Below are 22407 nucleotides of genomic sequence, written 5' to 3' on the forward strand. Positions count from 1 at the left end.
AGTACATCCCACCCAAATCTGCCCTCACTCACTATGTGACTGTGTCGGAGAGAGCAGGGACGAGTCAGCGGCAGCGCTGGTCCAGTGGGAGGAGCTCCAGGTGGGGTCCTAATTTAGCTGACTTGCCTGCCAGCTAAATTGAAACAAAAAACAAACGTGAGGGCGCAAGGCTAGAGGGACTATGAAGCTAATTAAAACAAAGTGAGGGAAGCAAGAGGAGATGGAAGCAAGAGGAGATGGAACACTTACTTTTAAGTGGGTCTCGGGAGCTGATGGATGTAGAACAGTGGAGGAGATCGTGGAGTCCAACGTGTGCAATCAGTGAAGGCTAGTGTGTTGCCTCGGGTGGCTCATCCCAGGGGTGGTGGGTGAATGCTCCCGAGCATCCCGAGCACCCGAGCATTCACCCACCACCTTACCAACCTGATCCGTCCTCACCTTACCACTATCCCGGCCGATTCACCATCCTATATCATCACCACGGCACGGGCACTGGCCCAGTCACGTCCATCTCACAGCTCGAGTTCCTCCACCCGCAGCTGCAGCCCAGCCTGACGTCAGTCCTCACATCACCGGCACTTTACATTGCTTCAGCAGGGACACGGACACATTGTGTGTGCCATCACCTGCACCCCTGTCCACCCCTCTCTTCTCATTTCCCTGGGATGAGCCACCCGAGGCAACACACTAGCCTTCACTGATTGCACACGTTGGACTCCACGATCTCCTCCACTGTTCTACATCCATCCCGTCCCGAGACCCACTTAAAAGTAAGTGTTCTATCTCCTCTTGCTTCCCTCACTTTGTTTTAATTAGCTTCATAGTCCCTCTAGCCTTGCGCCCTCACGTTTGTTTTTTGGTTCCACAAGTGCAGGCACTCCTCCTGTCTCCCAGGGCTGCAGGCGAGGTAGAGCTACAGTATCCCATTCCCCTGGCCCAATCCGAGAGCGCTTTCCGTACTATTCTTATGTGCTTTTTGCCAGCTAAATTGGAAACCCACCTGGAGCTCCTCTCGCCTGACCAGCGCGCCGCTGACTCATCCCTGCTCCCCTGCTCCTGACTGGCCGCTGCAGGGTTTTTTTTTCTTCTTACTTACCTCGCCGAGCGTCGCGTCACTGCTGCTCCGGTGGGCAGCGCTCCGAGCGGGGTCATCTGGCAGTCTCCGGCCACCTAAATTAGGACCCGGTGTAATAATCTATTTAAATGGAGGACGGAACTCAGCTGCGGAGTCACGTTCAATCTCACGTGCTCGGGCACAGGAGTAGGTGCTGGTAAGCAAAAACGAACCAAACAGTCTCAGAGCATCATAGTACCGCCTCTAGTACAATCTGACTACTCTGACTAACATAAGAGTGATGTGTGGTGGAGAACGGGAAAACGGGATTGCTCAAGGTGTATCAGTGTTTGTATGTTATGTCACATATATCACTTAAATGGTTATCCTTGGTTTAACACAGTCCTATAGTATCAACAGGTAGTTCAAGATAGATTCAGCAGGTGGCAGTAGAGTTCACTTAGAGAAACACAGTCTTATCATATTCAACGGATAATTTCAGATAGATCCAGCAGGTGGCGGTAGAGGCCGCCATGCCAAATGTCAAAATGCCCTGTATCGGGCCCTATTCCGATGCTAGCATCGGTATCGGGACATCCCTAATTTTTGAGATTTAACTCTTGAGTTTACTATCACTAAACAGGACAGGACAGGAAGAGGAAATTAATTTATAAAAAAAAACCCCCCAAAAAACTAATGGAAATCAAAACTAACATTTGTTGGGGTGGTGGATTGCTCAGCAGTGTAAAGAATTGTAACTTGTATTCTCATGTAAATTATTTCTCAGCCTCCGTGCCATATACAAACAATCAGCAGCATGCAGGGTCACTCACTTAAGGGCCACACACAGTAAGGCAGAAGCTCCTCTGCTTAGGTTAGGAGCGTCTTTCACAGAACTCTGGCAGGCTTCCAGCTGTCTCCCTGTCTCCTTCTCAGCTCGGCTCCTGCTCTGTCTCCAGAACCAAAGAGATCACTCTTTGGATGATCCCGCGATCCATACGATAATCGTAAGGTTTATGGGCAGCGTGCGACCGCGTTTACTGTACGGTCGGACGACTTTCGTTTTACGAGCACGCTTGAAAACCTGCCGCAAATCGTACGATTTTCGGCGGATTCGTTAGGGTTGCCACCTTTTCTGTAGTAGTAGCCCTTATCTTAATTTTGGTTTCCCCTGTCTGCCTGACATCTTGTGTCTGGGTTTCTGCTGCCATGAAACCCAAACACAGCATTTAAAACCCGAACTGTCCAGGTGAATCCTGGACAGGTGGCAACCCTAGGGTTCGTAGCGCGATCGCAAGACAAAAGCCGCACGGCCCGAGGTGCGCAAGCGCACACTGCCCGCTCACCATTGCAATCCTCTGTAAGCCCTCCCCTCAGCAGGGAGGATTTGCGATGATCGCAAGTACGATCTGCCTTACGAACTTTTAATCACCTTACAACTATCGACAACGAAAGTCGTGTGATGGTTGTAACGTGTATGGCCACCTTAAGATATCCAGATCCCAGCTATAATTAGGAACACCCAGAAGAATGAAAAGCCAGGTTCTTCCTTATCAAATGGTCCACATTCTGGACCCTCTCAGCCCCTCTGGCTGAGAGTCCCGAGTGCCAAAGCTGCCCTACTAGACAGTGGCATTGCCATGCACTGCCACACTATATACAAGTCTGTGATCTAAAAGGACCCCCAAATATTTTTTTGATCACAGATTCATCCCGAGAAGCCCCTCCTCTGAGTATGTTGCTTGCATATTTTTGGTGCTCAAGTGCATAACTTAATCTCTCTTTATTTTCTGTATTGAACCTCATCTGCCATGTAAATGTGTCGGCAAACATTGAAATTGTATCGCAGCGTGCGCCAATTAAATGAAAATTACAACTATCGGTGAAAATAAAGCTTTGTTAGTAAAAAAAAAAAAAACCTGGCTCCTAACTTTTTTAGCTGGCTCCTAGATCCAAAGCAAGTTTGTCAAGCCCTGGTGTATGCAAAAAAAATCTAAAAGAATACAAGCACACTAGACACGATATATGCGTGTATGTGTGTTTGTGTATGCAGTGAAGCCATCAGAAATTTTGGGGCCCCTTACACAGCTTTAGGCCTGGACCCCAGGGCCAGATTAAGAGCATCACGTGCCTTTTTATGGAAATGTCGACAGTCACCGGGACCCTCTTCCTCCTATCTGGGCTGTGATTTGTAGTCTCTCTACAGCTTGGAGTCAGTGGTGGAGCGCCAGGGTCTAGCTGCAGCTGTGAGCCTGATAGATCTGCCACTGGCTCCAAATTGTAGAGAGACTACAAATCTCAGCAATACACTATACAGCAATGCAGAATACCACCAGCTATAGAGGACTACAAATCCCAGCATTACATTATAAAGCAATGCAGAATGGCAGCAGCCATAGAGAACTACAAATCCCAGCAATACTTTATACAGCAATGCAGAATACTATGAAGCTACATGCCCTGTGTTGCTCCAGGTTCATGGCCTGATGTCTCCAGGGTCTCAGGAAGGCTGTGCAGGGGGGCTGTTTTTCAGTGATTAAAAACTAAAACAAAATTAAAGAGTAGTTAATGGGACGAAAACGATTTTCGCCCGGTACCCAATTTTTGTCAACAAAATAAAACGAAATCAATAATAAGAATTGTTGTCAACGATTCTCATTATTGATTATTTGCAGCACTGCTGCCGCTGCTCTGCTTGTCCATTCTCCTCCCCACTGGTGCTGGCTGCAGCAGTCTTTATTTCTTTCAATCCCCGCTCCTCTCCCCACCTGTATCGGCAGAGGCAGTGAGAACACAGACCACTGCAGCCGGCACCAGCAGGGAGGAGAGACTGTCACTGCATTCCCCTGCTGCTCGCCCTCGTACCTCCGCTGCTGGCTGTTCCTTCTTCTCTGCCCGCCTTTTTACTTCTCTGGCCACCCCGTTCCTCCTTCTCTGGCCACTTCGTTCTCTTCTCTGCTCCCCTGTTCCTCCTTCTCTGGCCACTTCGTTCTCTTCTCTGCTCCCCCGTTCCTCCTCCTCTTCTAGCGGTGTTCTATCACCGAAGTCAAGTCTCCAATCAGCTGCTGGAAACAATAGCCAGCCTGCTATTGGATAGTTTAAATTGCAATAGCCAATAGCAGGCTGGCTATTTCACCCGCCCACTGCCTGCTGTCAACCAGCAGAAGAGGACCTGAAGGAGAACTTTCTCGGTGGTCAGTGTGGGCTTTGGGTGGTCAGTGCGGGCTCTGGGTGATGGGTTGCGATGGTCAGTGAGGGCTCTCGGCCGTCAGTGTGAGCTCTGGTCGGTCAGTGCAGGCTCTGGTCGGTCAGTGCAGGCTCTGGTCGGTCAGGGCGGCCTCTCGGTGGTGTGTGCAGAGGGCAGTGCGGACTCTGGGTGGTCAGTTCAGCAGTTGTCGAACAAGAAGGCCACTAACTCGCCAAGAGTCGTACGATTCCCGGCGGGTTTTCCAGCCTGCTTGTTCGACAGAAGACGTGCGGCCGTACAGTAGAAACGGTCGCACGCCTTCCATACACTTTGCGATTCTCGTACAATCGTGGGATTTCCCGCGATTCTCGTACGATAATCGTGCAGTGTATGGGCACCTTAAGCCTTTTATGGCTGTCCCTAACTAAAGGCATGGCACCAAGCACTCATCATTTACCAGTGGACAAGTTAGTATAAACAAGCAGTTCTGGGAGAGGTGGTGACCCCACATTCACACTTAAGTCATAAAACCTGAGTCACAAAATCAGCTACATTTCATAATTTGGAATTGGGTGGGGATAGTGAAAAATGCTTTTCACTCACCTCATAGTTCTAGCCGACCTGTGACAATGAGACTGTCACAGGTCGGCTCAGTAGATTGGGAGGTGAGCGAACATATGCCGGCGTTCGCTCGCCTCTCGATCCTGTCACGGCTCTCTGCCATGACAGGGGAGGGGCTGGATTCCCCCCGCTCCGATCCGCCAGCGCTGACTGGCGCATCGGACGGGGAGGGGCGAGTACAGCTGGCTCTGCCTCTACTGTAGATAGGCAGAGCCAGCTGTCACTCACGCAGCTGGGCGGATCTCGACATCGATGTCGGGATCCGCTCTGGCTGCGGCGTCTCAGTATACCGCGAGCTGTAGCTCGCGGTATACTGAGCTTAGGGTAACGGGACGACGCTAGTTTGTGTCCTCCCGTTACCCTAAGGAGAACTATGGGGAAAAGCCCTGACCCCATAGTTCTCCTTTAAGGCAAGCCTCACAGAGTAATTTCCCCGGTAATGCCTTAGCTCCGCAGGCCCAGCATGTTACTGATGACTCCATTGACTCCATTGTAGATGGCCCCGGAGAAGGTTCTCTGGAACGCCTTCCACATTGTTTAGATGTTTTTTCACTGTGGTGCTGCTTATGTGCCTTTTTACTCTTAGAAGCATGTTTTCTAGATAGTGGAATTGCCTTGGAACGCAGGACTGTCTCTTCTCCCGGCGAATCTGACCAACTCTGATTCGGTCTCTCATCCCTACAACAAGCAGATACTACAGATACAGTCAGCCCTTGCCACTTGTGCACTCTTTTGATTTTTATTTTTTCACTTACCTAGCAGCCTTCCAGTAATAGATACAGCCGCAGTTGAGCAGAGGGGGTGGGAGCGGAAAAGCAAGGTTTAAAGCCATCCGTTGTCATTATGGCAACCATGCGCTATCTTCCCTCCACTCTGCCCATTTCCTTCTGCGGCAGTGGATGGCCAGAGCCACAGTCATCACTGACACTGTAGGGGGGGGGCGGGTCCGCTAGCTTCGTCCCTTGGCTAGTACCACCCCCTTCATTCGTTGGCCTCGAGCAGAGAGTGGACTGACCTGAAGGAAACTGCGTGACGTCAAACGCCGCTGGAACCCTTCCCTCATGTGGACGCTGCACCATGAGAGAACAGCAAAAGAAAACCAGCAGGTATGGCAGTGTGAAGTACAGCATGGCCCATACAGCAAAGCGCAGCCGTTTATGCTGCCAATGTCAGCCTGCCACTAAGGCACCGTCCATAAGGCAGGTTTACTAAACATCCACCTGGGAGAGGCTGAACCCGGACAGGCATCCAAAGTAGCATTACCTTAAATCTCCGGCATCTCCTTGCTGGAGTGAGGACAGAAAAAGAACACTGGTTGTTGGGATAAGGGATGTTTTATGCTCTTGTGGGGGTGTCCTAAGAGGGGGTCAAGAGGGCGGAGTTGATCCATCGTAGGCTGACATGAGGAGGGCCAGGAAATAAATAAAAAATATATATTATGTGTATGTACTGTATATGTGTAGATATACAGTATACAAACACACATTTAGCCACAATCTTAATGGGGAAAAAAGCAAGGGAATACCTTTTTTGGTGGAGCTTCTAGAGGTGGTCACATGAGCTTTTGGGTCTCCCTGGGCCAGGCCCCGTGTCGCCATCTCCCTTTCTGGTGTCATCAGGCAGGTTAGCTAACTAAATTTGAGATTGTAGTCCATCACGGGAGCATAGCATAGCTGCTTTTTTTTACAGTTTTACATTCCTTAGTTTTAATTTTTTCGCAAAAAGTACAATATAAAATATACATACATTTATTATTAATTAACAAACGTTAGGGGGCTGTACAGGGCCCCATGATTTCTAATAGCAGGCCTTGGCGGGCAGGGCCGTTCAGTGCTGTGTGTCTGCCTGCCACCCCCTGCATTCATACATATGAGCTGTGTAAGCCCCGCTCAGCTGTACTACTGGTGGAACTGTCAGGGTGGCATGGTCGCATGTGCGAAAGGGCCCTCGATTTCCGCCACTTGGGGGGGGGATATCGCCACTTGGGGGGGGGGGAGAAAAGGGCCTGGCCCGCTAACCGCCAAGGCACAACATTGCCTCCTGGAACTGCAGCAGACCAATGCTCTGCAGCTCCCTCCTGTAGTGGTTGATACTCATACGACCATATTTTACCCACTGGGCATCAGCTCACTCCATATACCCTGAGAGGGGGTGGGATAAGACTTGCCTCTGCTTTCCCTCTAACACCACTCTAATCCATACTTTTCTGATGAGGAGTAGGGGGGCCCTTAATGGTTACTTACACCAGGGCCCTGAGGCTTTTAGTTACGCCTCTGATCTGTATTGTAGATGTACTGTACGGAGCTGAGTGCCACTGGGGCTACACAACATATTGCTTCAGGGCAGCTCCAGCTTGCTATGTACAATGTGAAGAGCCTTACACAGGGCTCAGCCCAAGATGCCCCTCCTCAGTACTGTCATCCACACAGCTTTCTGCTGTGCTAGCATACTGCTAATGGCGCATGGGGTAGGGGGCGCAATACTTGCCTTGCCCCGGGTGTCTACAGCCCACGCTACACCACTGACAAAAGTAGCCACTCTCCAGAAGGAAGAACAGTGTCAGCACACATTCAGAGATGATTTGAGGATCTTTAGCTGAGTGATACACAAATTTAAGCTACATTTTTGTTAATAGCTAGGGTACTTGAATGCATTTTTAAGATTTAACTGAGTTTAGTGTCACTTTAAACATCAGAAATAGGGCTTTACATAATTCAAGTGCAAATTAATATATAGCGATCCTTGCTTGATCCCAAAAAGGGAATTGCCTCCAGGCAAGCAGTGAAAATACATATCCTTTATCGTACATCACAGGACACATGGAGTTAATTCTGGAACCAATGGATTATGCAACTACCTCCTGTTGATAGAAGTCCCACTCCCAACCTGCTTCAGTTTTTAGCTAGTGTCCTTAGGTGATGGATGCCTTCTCTAAGCTCTGAGAAACATTCTTTTCTGCTATTTTTTTTTTTCTTTAAGACTCTTCTTACTAGTTTCCGTATGCTGAGAACAGCCACGGTGGCACCTCCAGCAGCTATCTGGATCTGTTTTCTTATAGGTAAGAGCCTTGGAAGACCGTACATGGACCCTGTTGGATGGACGTTACATGGCCTGCCTCATCTTGGCAGTTGAGCAGCATGTGCAGTTGCCGCAGGGTGCTTTACAGTTCCAGGGCCGTGGTCCATCTATTGCATAGCCTTGTTCCTAAAGATCCCCATTCAGGGGGTATGCTGACCAGGAGGTCTAAGGTCAGATGGCATGCCTCTCTTTTTACTGTAGCCACATAAAGATTTGTGAGGACCACAAGTGGTATGGTAATTACAGCTGTGTCCACCAGGTGCCTAGTGCGGTTGCTCTGGCCCCTAAAGGGGCAGATTTGGAATGTTGATGAGACTCTTGTGTTGCAGCATTTAGTGATGTTTTCAGATTAAAAAATTTAAAGTTGGACATTTTCTTTGCTCCTTCAGGGCATAGGAGCCATTTTCTGCATAGGCTTCATCCTAGGTTACAGTGTGTTTGCACCCTCCATTTTTTTCTCTTTTAGTGTGTGCTCTGGGCTGAACACACATTTCTGCTACTCATACACCTTCTGTCACCTTCTGTTTTGTGAGTGGCTGAACACAGGCACCTTCATCAATCCACAGATCGTGAGTACCTTGGGGCACACTTGGCCAATCAACTATGTGGGGTTGATGGGGTGGGGGGTCTGGACTCATAACCTGACAATGGTTCTGAGGAGTACTCTATCCCCTCTGGGGATACTGTTTTGGCTAGCCAAATGCTCTGCTCATTATGCCCATCACTCTCCCCAACACAGGCTCTTTCTCAGCACCCTCCAGAGAAGAGTTTGCTTCAGCAATGGCTGAATTTATGTGGAAAACGCTTGACCTTTTAGAGTCCCTATAGAGGATGCAAGCGGGCCCCCTCTCCTTCCCCTTCAATCCCCTTCTGACCTTCCCTTGTCTGCTTGTGCACTCCCCGTGGAAGAAGCTGAAAACCAAAGGGCTGCTTCCAGTTTTGCGGAAGAGTAACTATCTCCTCGCACCCCTCCCAAGCTCAAGGACACTATTTCTACGCATACTTGTTTTAATTTAGAGCCACCATTGTTGACTCGGTCAAAGATCACTAGTCTGAGTTCTTTAAGAATGCCCAAACCTGCCAAAACCTTCCTTGTACAAACTCTTCTACAGGTGTTGTATGGTGACAGGGATTACCTCGAAAAATTGTTTACTCCTAAACAGTTTGCTCAGCAGTACCCTATTAAGAAGGTTCCTATGCAATCTGCTGTGCCACCATGGTGCTGTGTCTCACCTTATCTGTAGCTATAGCTAGGGACCCTAGCTAGGGACACACTAAAATGGCTAGAGCGCCTTCCTGGGGCCTTTGCTACTGCTTAGATGGTCTGGCAGATATCCTTAAACAAATCTCCAGGATGGGTCTCCTGTCTGTCCACATGCGATTGGTTGTATGGCTTAGATCCTTCTGGGAAATGATTTGTATGCAGGACCTTTACTGGTGAATGCTTGTTCAGCAAATACTTGGATACTTACATCAAAGAAGTATTGGGCGGCAAACTTTTCTTCTCCCTCTTTTTTATGAAAAGTTTCTTTTGTCCCTCCTAAGCCTCAGTTTGTAAAGCCCACATCCAAGCCCTCCATTTCCTTGCCTTTCAAGCCTGCTAAATCCAGGAACAAGCCATAAAGGGGACACTTTCACCAGTGGGGTGACATCTGGTGGCTTTCTCGGCCTTCTAGGTCTGGGACATTTCTGATGACTGGGTCCAGAGTGTTGTAACCAACTCCCTCCCATCGCTCCCTTCCCCCTCCTCGCTTGCTGCTGTTAAACCTTCTCCTGAGACTATGGCAAAAGCCTTATTGTTCAATATTCATCGGACAGTACAAACCCTGCAGAGCTTCAGATGGGTCCTGAAGTCAACTTTGCAACCCTCTGATTGCTTGTAGTGCCTAGGCTTGGAAACAGCCCTGTACGGGATCTTCCTTCCCCCAGAAAAGATCCAATCTCTCGACTCCAATGCTCGAAACTTGCAGTCCAGGAGTTGCCTGACCATCTACTTTTGCATGAAAGTGTTGGGCTAGATGGTGGCCTCCTCTATGCTCAGTTTCACTCCAAGCTGTTTGCAGCTATGCATCCTGGCTACATGGGACAAACAGGCTCACTTCCTGGACCTCTCCATTCGCTTGCCTAGCAAGACCAAGCTTGCCCCAACGTGGTTAATCTCCAACTCCGCGTTGGAATTGGGGAAATCCTTCCTCCCAATCCTCTGGAATGTGCTCAGGATGGATACCAGCTTGTCAGGCTAGGAAGACGTCCTGGTACCTGGGAAGCTCCTGGTTCATAGGGCCTTGTCATTAGTGGAATTCCATCTACCGATCAACACCTTGAAGTTCAGGGTCATTCAATCAGACAACACCATGGCTGTTGCTTACAACAACCATCAAGGAGGCACTGGGAGTTGTGCAGGGCAAAGAGAAGCGAACTTGATTCTTTCTTGGGTGGAACTTCACATCTAGGCCCTGTCTACCATGCATATCCCAGTCATGGAAAATTGGCAGAATAACATACTCAATCATTAATGTCTGGATCCCAGACAGATCACTTCTCTCTGAGATGGTTTAGGATCTTTGTTGCAAGTTGGGGACACTGCATGTGGATCTCCTTGTGTCCGGGCTCAACAACAAGCTGGACAGGTTTGTCTCCAGCACCAGAAACTCTTGAGCCTTTGTTGCCTTTGGATACCTGGGTGACATGGGATCATTTCATCCTGATCTATGCCTTCCCTCCTCTGAAACTCTTGCCTTACCTCCTTCGCGGTTGTTGGGGGGGGGGGGGGGAGGGGTGGGTATTCCAGTGATCCTTGTTACCTCCAACAGGCCCAGGAGACCATAGTACGCTGACATAGTTTAACTCTGGCCTAGCCTGGAGTGCTATCAAGGGCCAAATTTATGCCTTGGCAATGCTCCTCTTGTCACTTGCTTGTCACTTGATGGCCACTTGCTTGTCACTTGATGGCCTGTGTGCAGGCACTTGATGGCCACTTGCTTGTCACTTGATGGCCTTTGTGCAGGGCATTGCTCATGTTTTGCCCTGTGCAGCCGCTTGTGATTCTGTGGGATCCCAGCTTACTTCTGTTGGCACTGGAAAAGCTGCCATTTGAACCTCTCAGAGATATCCCTCTGACCATATTCACTCACAAGGTTGTCTTCCTCGTCACCATTACTTCTGGTGGGCGGGTTTCTGATTTGGTGGACTTGACTTGCAAAGAGCCTTTTCTGGTGATCTACAAGGAAAGGGTTGTACTGTGGCCTGAGGCCTCCTTTCTTCTTAAACTGGTATATTTATGTATGGACAATCACGCACCAAATGCATGACCATTACTACAAAAAATATATCGTTATTATATACACCATGCAATTGCACTAAGTCCAGGGAGGTATATGTAATTATCTATTATCCACTGTTTGTAACTTTTTAGACCAATGAAATGTTTTTAAGTATATTGAGATCATGTAAATGAAAATCTTTATTATATTCTATATATTTGTGTCCAGTCATCATGTCTCGTTGCCAAGCTAAGCCATGTTATCCCACATTCATCATTGGACACTTTCAAAGCCCCTTTATCGCTTTGTTTTTTCATGGTATATTTATAAACCATTGAATGTGACATTCAAAAAGCATTCACTGCAGGTAAATCAAATCAATTGTTCTAATTTAAAACCCATGCACCAGGAAGATATACCTGCAGTGAATGTTTGGTCAATGTCACATTCACTGCTTTATAAATATACCTGAGTCTTAACCACAAATGCTTGAATAAACTTAAATTGATATTTTAGGACACACTGGAAAAAAGAGTGCAGATGCTTTCATTATGACCACTAAATAGCAAAAAGCCTGCATTAAAATTAAAGGACAGTGCAGAAGGTAACAAAGGCCCCAGGGGCGCACTGGAATATATCGCCTTAGCTTTAATTGACTTTAAAAAACCTTGCTCCTCAAAGTCAGGTTAATCATGTACATGTCATTTATGTTGATCTATAACGCACTAGGATGCTTTACTACCCAATCTAGCAATATTTAGCTGGACATATATTACTGGCCCAAATGCATGAACTGAACTGTTTAGGGCTTTCTGTGAAACCCCTCTCAAAGCACCCAACAATGTTGAAGGGCAAGGAGGCTGATATCAACATAGGGGGTTGTACTCTTACTTTCATTTTACCATGGGGATGCCACAGTTTGACAGATCGGGTTGGAGTAGTACAGGAAGAGTAGTGACATCATTTATAGGCATACTGTATATGAAGATGTTAGTAGGGCTGTGCAAATGAATGATTAATTTCTCGATTAATCGTTAATCTTTTTGATCGATAAAAATTTTTTTGATCGATTCATTTTTTTAAAAACTCTCTGCACGAGCGCCAGCCAAGGCATTGGCCTATACACATACAGCACAGCAATGAAGTCATACAATGAACTAGGATCACACTAATCCAGCACGTTATTATTCTGAGTTGCCCCACGTGAGATTAATAACGTGCTGGATTAGTGTGATCCTAGTTAATTTTATTACTTCATTGCTGTGCTTTATGTGTATAGGCCAATGTAGTTGGATCTGTATGTGCGTTATAATTAATCGAAATGAATCAATTAATCGATTAAAAAAAATTTTGATTAATCGGGGAGGAAAGTGAAGGGGTCTATGCGAGCGACTGTGAGGTAAACCCCAACTCCACGTTCGTGTCCAAACCCCTACATTCTTGGGACACCCGGGGACATAAAAAAGAAAACCCTATATATTTACTCATGTTTTTTCAGCCAGGTCTGATGACATCACATGTGCTCTTTGCCCTCTTCTTCCTCCAGTAGGGCATGGAGCAATGCAGCATCCTGTGAGTCTAGGAGGTGGGGGATGGAGCTTTGAGGCCCTGGGCTCAAGGAAAGTGGGTTAAATAATGCTGGGTTCCCCATAGAAGAATTAGTAAGAGACTGCAGCTCCACATAATGAAAACAAAAAATAGAAACATGGGCAGAATCCTCTTATGTTAAACTCAAAATTATCTCAGCTTTTATATACACTGAGTGGCCAGATTATAATGACCACCTGACTTTGTAGGCAAATTAGCTATAATTAGCTATAATTTTGCGCTGAAGTTGCTAGAGGGCCAGACCATTATACATAGGTAAGCAGGTTGTTTACCACGACAGTAGAAGTTATTTTTTTCTGAAGATATGGGTAAACAACGCGATTTAACAGCCTTTGAACTTGGCAGGATTGTAGTGCTCCTAGCCATGGAGCGAGTATCAGCAAAACAGCAGAATTCCTTAAATGTCCAAGAGCAGCTGTTAAAGTGTTTAAAGACTAGACTGTCAGCCGAAAATCTGGGTCTGAACGTGCGAATTGTGGCCGTCAGCGACTAGTCAATGTTATGGCAGAACGGAGAGTGGCAAGACTAGTACAAGACAACAGAAGGGCAACAGTGCAGTGTCAGATTCCTCTCATCACCTTTCAACATCTCGTGGAGTCACGAGGCGGCCCAACGAAGTCATCTCGTGGCCCAACCAAGTACTGATGGGGTGGTCATAATAATCTGGCCACTCAGTGTACATTGGATGAGATGAGAAGATTCTTGCTGTTTTATGAGAATTAAGCTCAATACATTATTCTTTATGATGTGCTTTTCCAGCGCTTGAAATCTAGTTATTGTTTTTTTGTTTTTTAGATTTAAAAACTTATTTTAATTACCTTACTGTTCCTGCTGGAGTTGTCTTTGTATTTTTTAGACTGACATAGTGTTTCCTGTGTGTCCTTTGTCTTTTTCGATCTAGCTCTTTGTACAGTTGTCAGAAAACAAGGCTACCACTACAATGCACACTGGATAATTTTAACGGTTTTTTTTATATAAAGGAGAAGGACTGGTCATGTATGCATTCTGCTAACCTTTGTGAAAATAAAATGTTACACTTGAACTTGAGACATTGTGGGACTTAAAATTAAACAGTAGTGGTTAATGCTAATTATATTTTTATATGGTAATCGATTTGAAAACAGCAATTGTGACGCCAGTATACAAAGTCAACCAGTTTCTCTTTCTCCTCCTTTATAGAGATGTGATCTTTGCCCACATAAAGAGGGGGCGCTTAAGAGAACGGACAATGGAGGTAAGTTAAGAGACAAGGCATGAAAAGTGCAGACATTATATAGTAGTAAATCATTCTGCCAAAAATTGGTCTCTGAAATATACCTTTTAAAATGTTTTGTTATATCTGTGCAATAGGTGGAAAAAAATGTCAGTTTCTTTCTGTGCTGCACTGCTATCAGTTCACATTGTTCCCAGCTATCTCTGTGGAATGCAGAACCCCTTTCCCTATGACATGGAGAAGAGGAGAGGGAAAGGTGTTTTGTAGTCCTGCTTCTCCATAGATACAGTACTGTAAATTAGCTTTGTCACCCTTGCACAGAAAAGGGGTTACTTGCAGTAAAACATGTAGCAGCGGTATTACTACCTCTGCCAAATGTAACGGCTTCCCCCTGAGGAAATAAAGTGTCAGGGATGCTGGCTGACATCATTGACTACATATGGCCATATGTAGTCAATGATGTCAGCCAACATCCCTCCCAGCTATTTGTTTACATTCAGCTGTTGGCCGGGGATCTCCTGGTGCGCAGTTAAAAAGGGCCGGGAATGTTTAATTGATTGCTAGAATGCTGTTGGCTGCACAGCTGAAAGAGTTTTTGCGGCCATTGAAGTGGCTGAACAACAGTGGGCAGAGCATGGTGGGGAAGCTGAGAGACTAGTTCCCAATCAGGTCCACTTCCTTGTGATTGAACGTGAAAGCCAGTGGGTGGATTCCATATAAAACTGTCCACTACTGCCCCCTGTCAATTATAAGGTAGGTAGACCTTATGGGAAACCTAGTCTTTCAGCTTCCCTATCAGGCTTTCTTAGCTTTCATATTTGGGTATGCTGGCAGACATTATTGACTAAATATGGCCATGTCCATATTTCATTAATGATGTCAGCAAGCATCCCCTGCCCCTTTGTTTTCATTTAGCTGTTGGCCAGGAATCTCCCAGCTGGCAGCTGAATGGGGCCAGGGTTGGTCAGTGTCGCAGCTAAAACTACAGTAGCGCTTGATGGGGAAGCGAATAGATCACAGGTCAGAGCTGTGGTGCTTTAGGTGTGCAGAGCTCAGAAGCTGTTGTGGGCTTGTGTGTGCAGAGGTCAGAGCTGTGGTATGGTGTGTGGGCAGAGATCAGAGCTTTGGAGGGGGGGGTGCAGAGGTCAGAGCTGTGGTGTGGGTGTGTATGCGCAGAGATCAGAGCTTTCGAGGGGGGCCTGCAGAGGTCAGAGCTGTAAAGGGAGGGGTGTGCAGAGGTCAGAGCTGTGGTGTGGGAATGTGTGCAGAGGTCAGAGTTTTGGAGGGGAGGTGTGTGCAGAGGTTAGAGGTGTGTGCAGAGGTTAGAGCTGTGGCGGGAAGGTGTGTGCAGTGGTCAGTGCTGTGGAGGGGTGTGTGCAGAGGTCAGTGCTCAGTTTTCTTCATAGTAAATGTCTAAAGTAATTACTGAAAGCTTTCTTAGATGAACATATGGGCCATTTTGTTAGCTCACCTTAACACATGTCCCCTTCCTTTCTGACACTATCGCAAATATATTTCTGTAATCTTTTAGAGACATTCCTGTAAGCTTTGAAACAATTTAAGAAAAAAAATGTCTCAACACATACCCCTGCATATTTTTTCTACACTGCTTACAATTATGTCACATTGTTATTAATTTGTCGCAAATTTCATGTAGTTGTTAACTTTAGGGATGCACCGATACCAAGTACAGTACTCGGTACAAGTACAGATACTTTTCGAGCTCCAAGTCTACACTAGAGAAAAATTCAAAAGTTAGGAGGCAGCTGTCATTTGTAAGGAGCACATGGAGCTCCTGGGATTTGTACATCTCTGTTTTAATGTATGATTTTGTTTTTATAAATATAAATAAAGGGATGCACCGATACCAGTTTTGCAAGTACAAGTACTGATACAGTTTTCTTTATTGCCATGTGACAGTTTTTCTAAAACAATATCGACTAATGATTTCTTGACAGTGGTGGAGCACCAGAGCCAGGTCCCAGCTGCAACCCTGGTAGTTCTCATGAAAATGCCAAGTATCGGCATTGGTACTCGAAAAGTATTCGTGCATCCCTATTGTAACAACCTGCACCTTTTTTTTTCTTAATCCCCTCTGTATGTGATTTTTCTATTGATGAAGAATGTCTTATTTGTTATGTATGGTATGCCAAGGTTATTCTAATGTGTAAACCAGTTAAATATATTATCTTTCCCTTTGAAATTTCCTTAGGTTGGGCACATGTGGTATGTGCACTGTACATCCCAGAGGTTCAGTTTGCCAATGTCCTGACAATGGAGCCTATTGTCCTGCAATATGTGCCTCATGATCGATTTAATAAGGTAACATTTTATTGTACTATTATTCTGTAAAAAATGTACCCATGATTCCTTCAGTCTAACTGTAGTTGTTCCTACAGACATGCTACATCTGTGAAGAACAGGGAAGAGAGAGCAGGGCCGCTTCTGGGGCCTGTATGACTTGTAATCGGCATGGCTGTCGGCAGGCATTTCATGTGACATGGTAGGTGGTTATTGCAGTTGGTTGTTGTGGGAATATGAAAGTGTCAGGCTAATTACAATACAAATTTATTTGGTCCTGAATTTGGATTAAATACTAGAAAAACAATATTTCCTAATTGTACATCACAGGGCACGGGGAGTTAAATTCCTTAACCACTGGGTTATGCAGCTACTTTCAGGTGATTAAATACTGGCAAATCAATCAAAGATACATGACACCCTCCATCTCCCAGCTTGCTTCAGTTTTTCACCACTGTGATTAAGTGATGGATGCCTTCTCTTAGCTCTTAGTACTCTATTTTACACAATTTTTTCTGAGGTTTTTTTCTGCAAAAAGCACGTTTCTCTAATGTTGCTCAAACCAACTGCAGCAGCTATTTGGATTGTTTTTCTATTTGGCAGACTGTTCCCAGATCCCACCAGAAGGAAGATGTGGGCTGGCCTGCAATATGCTCAGTCAGTGGACCCTGCTTTTTCCTTGACACTTGTTCAGCGTGTATGGTTAGCTGCAGGGCGCTTTACAGTTACAGGGCTGTGGTCCAATTAACGAAGCCCTGACCCCGAAGACCCCCCCTAGATCGGTATGCCTACCCAGATGATGAAGATTGAATGGTATGTCTCTGATGACTGCTGCACATCTATGTTAAAGACCAAAAGCCCCTCAAGTAAGCCTCAGCCAGCCCCCACAGTTGCCAAGGCAGTAGCCCCAGTACACTAAGAGGATGAATCTGCAACTGTGGTGTTGCCATTTTGCCAGTGAATCAGCTTTGAGGATTTAAATTTGGTGCTGGTGGTTGTTTCCCATGTGGCCAAGGGGACAGTGCCTGCACAGCCTTCTTCCTGGGTACCGTACTGCACAGGCGCAACTATTTTCTTGCTGCACGCTTCTGACTGGAAACATGATTCCTGCTGCTGTCCGTACATCTGTACCCTCACCCATTACAGTTATCTGTATCGTTACTACCCACTTTTTCTTGCATCTTTCTGGCCATGCACCCTTTTGCACTTATGTGGAAGACTAGCTGCCTCCATTGACTTTGGATTTGCGTCAGCTCTGTGATGCAGTCTTTACTCTCCAGCGGCACACTGATGACCAAGAGGACTGGCTTTGTCGATCCAGGTGGTGGTCTCCAAGGGAGGACGGAGGGGATGCACCCTGAGCCCTTTTTGGAATCTCACTGTTCGGGCAACCTACTTTTGACCTTTTGTCATGAAGCGGGTGCACCGTTTCTCTCCTAAACCCCCCCCCCCCCTACTGGGGCGCCTCCCCATACATTTGTTGCCAAGTTGCTCTCTCTGGACCATTATGCTGCACTTCGGGTGGCTCTTGGGAAGGGCCTAATTAAATGCTACTATATCCTTCTACCCAGATTTTTTCTTGTAGGTGCAATGACAGCGTACGACAGGGCTTGACACATTTTCTTTAAATCCAGGAGCCAGCTAAAAAAGTTAGAAGACAGGTTTTTTTTTCACGGGGGGCCTTTCAAGTTCGGGACTAATGGGGACTAACATTTTTTTTTTGTATTTTTAATTTAATGTAACTTTTTTTTTTTTTACTCATTAGAGATGACAGGTTCTCTGTTAGACCCCTAGTGTCACCTTTTCACTTCAATAGCTTTAGCTGGGGATTGACAGCTGCCTGCAGAGGCAGCTGAATGTAAACACAGCAGGCAGTGGCTGGGAGCAATAGCCACTTTGGAGGGGACACAGACTGCCGCATGAGAAGGTCCAGTCTTGTAGGCTTATTCTCCTCAGTTCCCGTGGTCTTCCTTTTCTCTTCATCCTGAAGCCACTTTCTCCATGGATCAAATCGGAGACAGCCTATGGAGTGGGAAACGGAGTGGGTTAACTGTTCCTTCCAACAACACAAAAACAGTAGACCCTGGCCCTTCCGCTACAATCTCTCCTTTAACTGGCTTCTTGCCTCTCTCTGACTAATACTTTGCCACCTGTTTGTGCCCATTTGTGATCCTCCCAAAGAACATCAATAGGGAAGAGAGGAAATATACTTATATTTCCCAGTGTCAAATTACAATTTATCTTGAAATGTTTGATGTTATAGAGCTTCACTTTCCACTCTGACTGAGAAGTGTCAACGAACAAGTCAGAGTCCCAATCACCATCCTGAAGCTCATCTGCCAATGCAAATATAACTTCAAACCTTTCTGCCAGATCTCCTCTTATTCCTAAAAAGGCCTCAGCTTCAGACGTATCGGACATTTTTTCTATATCATGGGAAGCAGTGATCTGGTAAGTATTAGGACCCGTTCTTTTGGGAACATCATGTAAATACTGTATTCTGCACTCCAGCTGTGGGACCTGTGCTCCAGCCCCCACTATCTTCTCATACGGTGTTCATTTGGCTATCGGTCTAGAATTTAACAACAGAATTGCCTGTATAAGGACCCGATCCCACCCCCTCAGTGTATGTGTGGGTGTAAGCTTGCGTATCTGGTCCTTCAATAGCCCGTTGTATCTTTCAATTAAACCAGCCGCCTGTGGATGGTATGGGACGTGGCACAGCCAGTACATTCCAGAATCTTTGGCCCACTGTTGTACTGTAGATCCGGTGAAGTGCGATCCATTATCGCTATGAACTTCGCTTGGGCGACCATAGGAAACGATAATTTTCTGGAGCAATTGGAGCGTTGCAGCTTGATCTGCACGTTTGCACGGATGGACAATCAAAAGTCCTGAATAGGTGTCTACTGCAGTGCAACAATATCTCAGTCCATTGTTTCCCCGCAGCAGGGGACCGATGAAGTCAATCTGCCAAATCTCTGCAGGCCCCTTGCCCCACTTAATACTTCTGTAATGGCCATTGTCGCACTTCTCCACACACTGTACAGTTTCCTATCACAGTCTTTTATCATATGCATGGTTATGGGCAATCCTCTCTGCTGCGCCCATTCATATGTAGCTCTGCTGCGCCCATTCATATGTAGCTTTCTGCCCCAAATGTCCTTATTTCTTGTGGGCCCAGTTGGCCAAGTTCATCAAGACTGGATCAATTGGCACAACTGCAGTCACTTTGGCGATCTCATCTGCCACTCTATTGTAGTTCTCGAAGTCCGGAACTAGGGGCATATGTGCATCTACATGCCCCACTTTTATTGTACGTGAGTGGGCTTCTTTCCAGATATAGTCCCAGAGGTCCTTGCCTCCCCACGCTGCCTTTCCATGAATTAACCAATCATTGGTCCTCCACGTGGGCATCCAAGTTGTCATTCCTTTAAAGACCGCCCAGCTGTCAGTGTAGATTGTGACATGGGAAGAGGGATCCTCCTGTAGCGTCATTACTATAGCTTTCAATTCTGCATACTGGCTGGATCCTCCAATTCCAGTCTCTTGTAGGACTGTGTCGGTACTTGGATTATAGGATGCTGCTGTCCACTGTCGCCCAGAGGAAGTTACTATGGCAAAACCATCAGTGAACCGTGCTGACTCTTTATCTTCTTCTGACTCAAAAGGCGGAGCCTCGTGAATGGGAGATTGCTGCAGCACAGGAATTTCTTCTTCTGGCTGGGTGCTAGTGAATGTGACAAGCCCTGCCAGTTGCTGTGAAATGTCTCTGACATCTCCTGCTGCAATACCACCCCTCTCCTGAAGGTACCACTTCCATTTCATCAAAGTCTGGTTCTGAGCTACAGTTACCCTAGTGGTCAGTCCATTATCTCTCACCCATCCTGCTATGGGCAATGCAGTATGGATGGTGACTGGCTCCTTTTCTGTAATGGTTTCTACATGATGGAGTGCTGTGCAGGCTCCAAACAGGTACTTTTCCAAAGAACTCTAGCTCCTCTGTGCCCCTGTCAGCTGTTTGGACCAAAATCCAATGGGTACAGTCCGCTGTCCTTTCTTCTCATTTGGCTGCCACAAACTCCAAGATATGGTACCATCCTGCTCCACTACATCCAGCTGAAATGGTATGCCTGGTCTCACGGGTCCCAGTCCCTGGTGCTGTAAGATGGCTTCTTTAGCAGCAAGGAATGCGGTCCGCTGCTCGGAACCCCATGAAAACTCAGTCTTTTTCCTTGTCACATTGTATATGGGCCTCAATATCAGTCCAAGATGTGGGATGAACGATCTCCAGAATCCCACGACTCCAATTCATTTCTGGGCTTCCTTTCTGTTAGTAGGAGGCGACAATCCCTGAATAGTTTGCACAACTGTTTCTGGAATTTTCCTCTGTGGCCCAGTCCACATCATTCCCAAGAATTTCACCTCTGTAGCAGGTCCCTGAACTTTCTCTCTATTTATAGCCCATCCTCTGTTCTCCAGGTGGTGTATCAACAGGTGCAGTGCTTCAGTTACATCCTCTTTGGTTCCGGAGATCATGATGTCATCGATGTAGTGAAACATAGCAACTTTCAGAATCAGGGTGCTCAAATCTCGAGCAATCAGTCCATGGCAAATCGTTGGTGAATGAAGGTATCCTTGAGGAAGCACGGTGAAAGTGTACTGGCGGCCGTCCCACACAAAGGCAAACTGGTCTTGACACTTCGGGTCTATTGGGATTGAAAAGAAAGCATTAGCCAAATCTATCACAGCATGATATTCTCCTGCCTCTTTGGCAATTTTCTCTGTGATGGAGATCAAATCAGGTACAGGATGCTGGAGGTGCCTCTCTGTTTAGACCTCTGTAATCCACAGTCATTCGATAAGTCCCATCCGGTTTCTTTACTGGAAACACCGGAGCTTAGAAAGAACTTACAGCAGGTCTAAGGATCCCTACTCTCAACAGTTCTTGAATAGTCTCCCCAATTTCTTTGTGGCCTCCTGGCAGCCTGTACTGCTTAAGACAGATTGGCTTCTCTGGTGGAGGAATGTAGACAGGGGTCCATTTTGCATGACCTCTGACCACAGCCTTCACCGCCCTTACCAGATACGCTTTGTGTGGATACCCTAATATGAATGTACCGCGTTCAGTCTGGATTGACTGACCTTGAAGTACATCCATACCAAGAATATTTTCAGGCAATTCTGACACTAAAACATTTGTCCAAAATCCCGGTCCCTTTCCAATAGCCAGTTTCACACGTGTCCTAATTAGTCCTAATTTGCGGGTGTGGTCTGCCCTCCCAAACCTTCTACATAAATCACTTCTCCTTTTGTGATGGGAGGGATTACCATGTAAAAGTGTAACTTCAGCTCCAGTATCTACTAATATACTGGACTAACCCATCTCTCACAAGGTCTAACAATTAAAAATTCACAGTAAACTCTCGGGCCTTACGCATGGCCTGGCGCAATTGTGGATCATGGGGTAACACTCCCATAGCCACTGCTTCCTTGCCTGACAAAAGAACACTGTCCGCCCCATTATCCCACAAACGTAGGAGCCCACTTAATAGGGGTTCCCCGGACCTCTGCTTGTATTGTTTTGCCAGTTCTTGGAGTTCAGTTTGTGTAAACTCCCTTAATTCTTCAATTTCAACATCTCTGGGGTTGCGGTAATGCACCTCCCCATCAGCAAAATCTTCTCTATCATGCTGTCTCTTCCTATGCTTAGTAATAAGGGGTCTGACACACCTTTTCTTTCCCACTGAGTGATCAACATCATCAGTAATATCAAATGCAATCTCCTCATCCTCACTATCACCTGAGGAGAGCGCATCCTCACGATCCCAATTATGGGATGTGACAATGGCACGCACCCTGGCTTTGCTAACAGGTCTACGGCCTTTCTTTTTCCTTAAGTCATTAATTGATTTGGTCATGAGGGCTGCACACCGCTCTTCCAAATCATCGGCCCGACTAGCAGTTGAACGTACACACTCCGAGACAACTGCTAGGTGGTCTTTTAATGCCTTAACCTCTGCCTCTGCTTTCTCCCTTCTTTCTGTTTCAGTAGAGAGAGCATTAAGGAAGTACCAGCCAA

At 46.5% G+C, this 22407-nt stretch overlaps 1 protein-coding gene across 3 annotated transcripts in view; it reads left to right on the forward strand.

Moving 5' to 3' along the window:
* MLLT6 (MLLT6, PHD finger domain containing) overlaps positions 1 to 22407 on the forward strand; it is a 94968-nt gene that overhangs the window by 12829 nt on the left and 59732 nt on the right. For all 3 annotated transcript variants that reach the window (XM_018561061.1, XM_018561062.1, XM_018561063.1), the window contains exons 3-5: positions 13991 to 14045; positions 16237 to 16346; positions 16424 to 16527. In XM_018561061.1, the coding sequence (XP_018416563.1) occupies positions 13991 to 14045; positions 16237 to 16346; positions 16424 to 16527 (269 nt within the window). The remainder of the gene's footprint in view (positions 1 to 13990; positions 14046 to 16236; positions 16347 to 16423; positions 16528 to 22407) is intronic.

Source organism: Nanorana parkeri, unplaced genomic scaffold, assembly GCF_000935625.1.
Source record: "Nanorana parkeri isolate BGI_ZX_2015 unplaced genomic scaffold, ASM93562v1 scaffold497, whole genome shotgun sequence".
In the NCBI taxonomy this organism is placed as follows: domain Eukaryota; kingdom Metazoa; phylum Chordata; class Amphibia; order Anura; family Dicroglossidae; genus Nanorana; species Nanorana parkeri.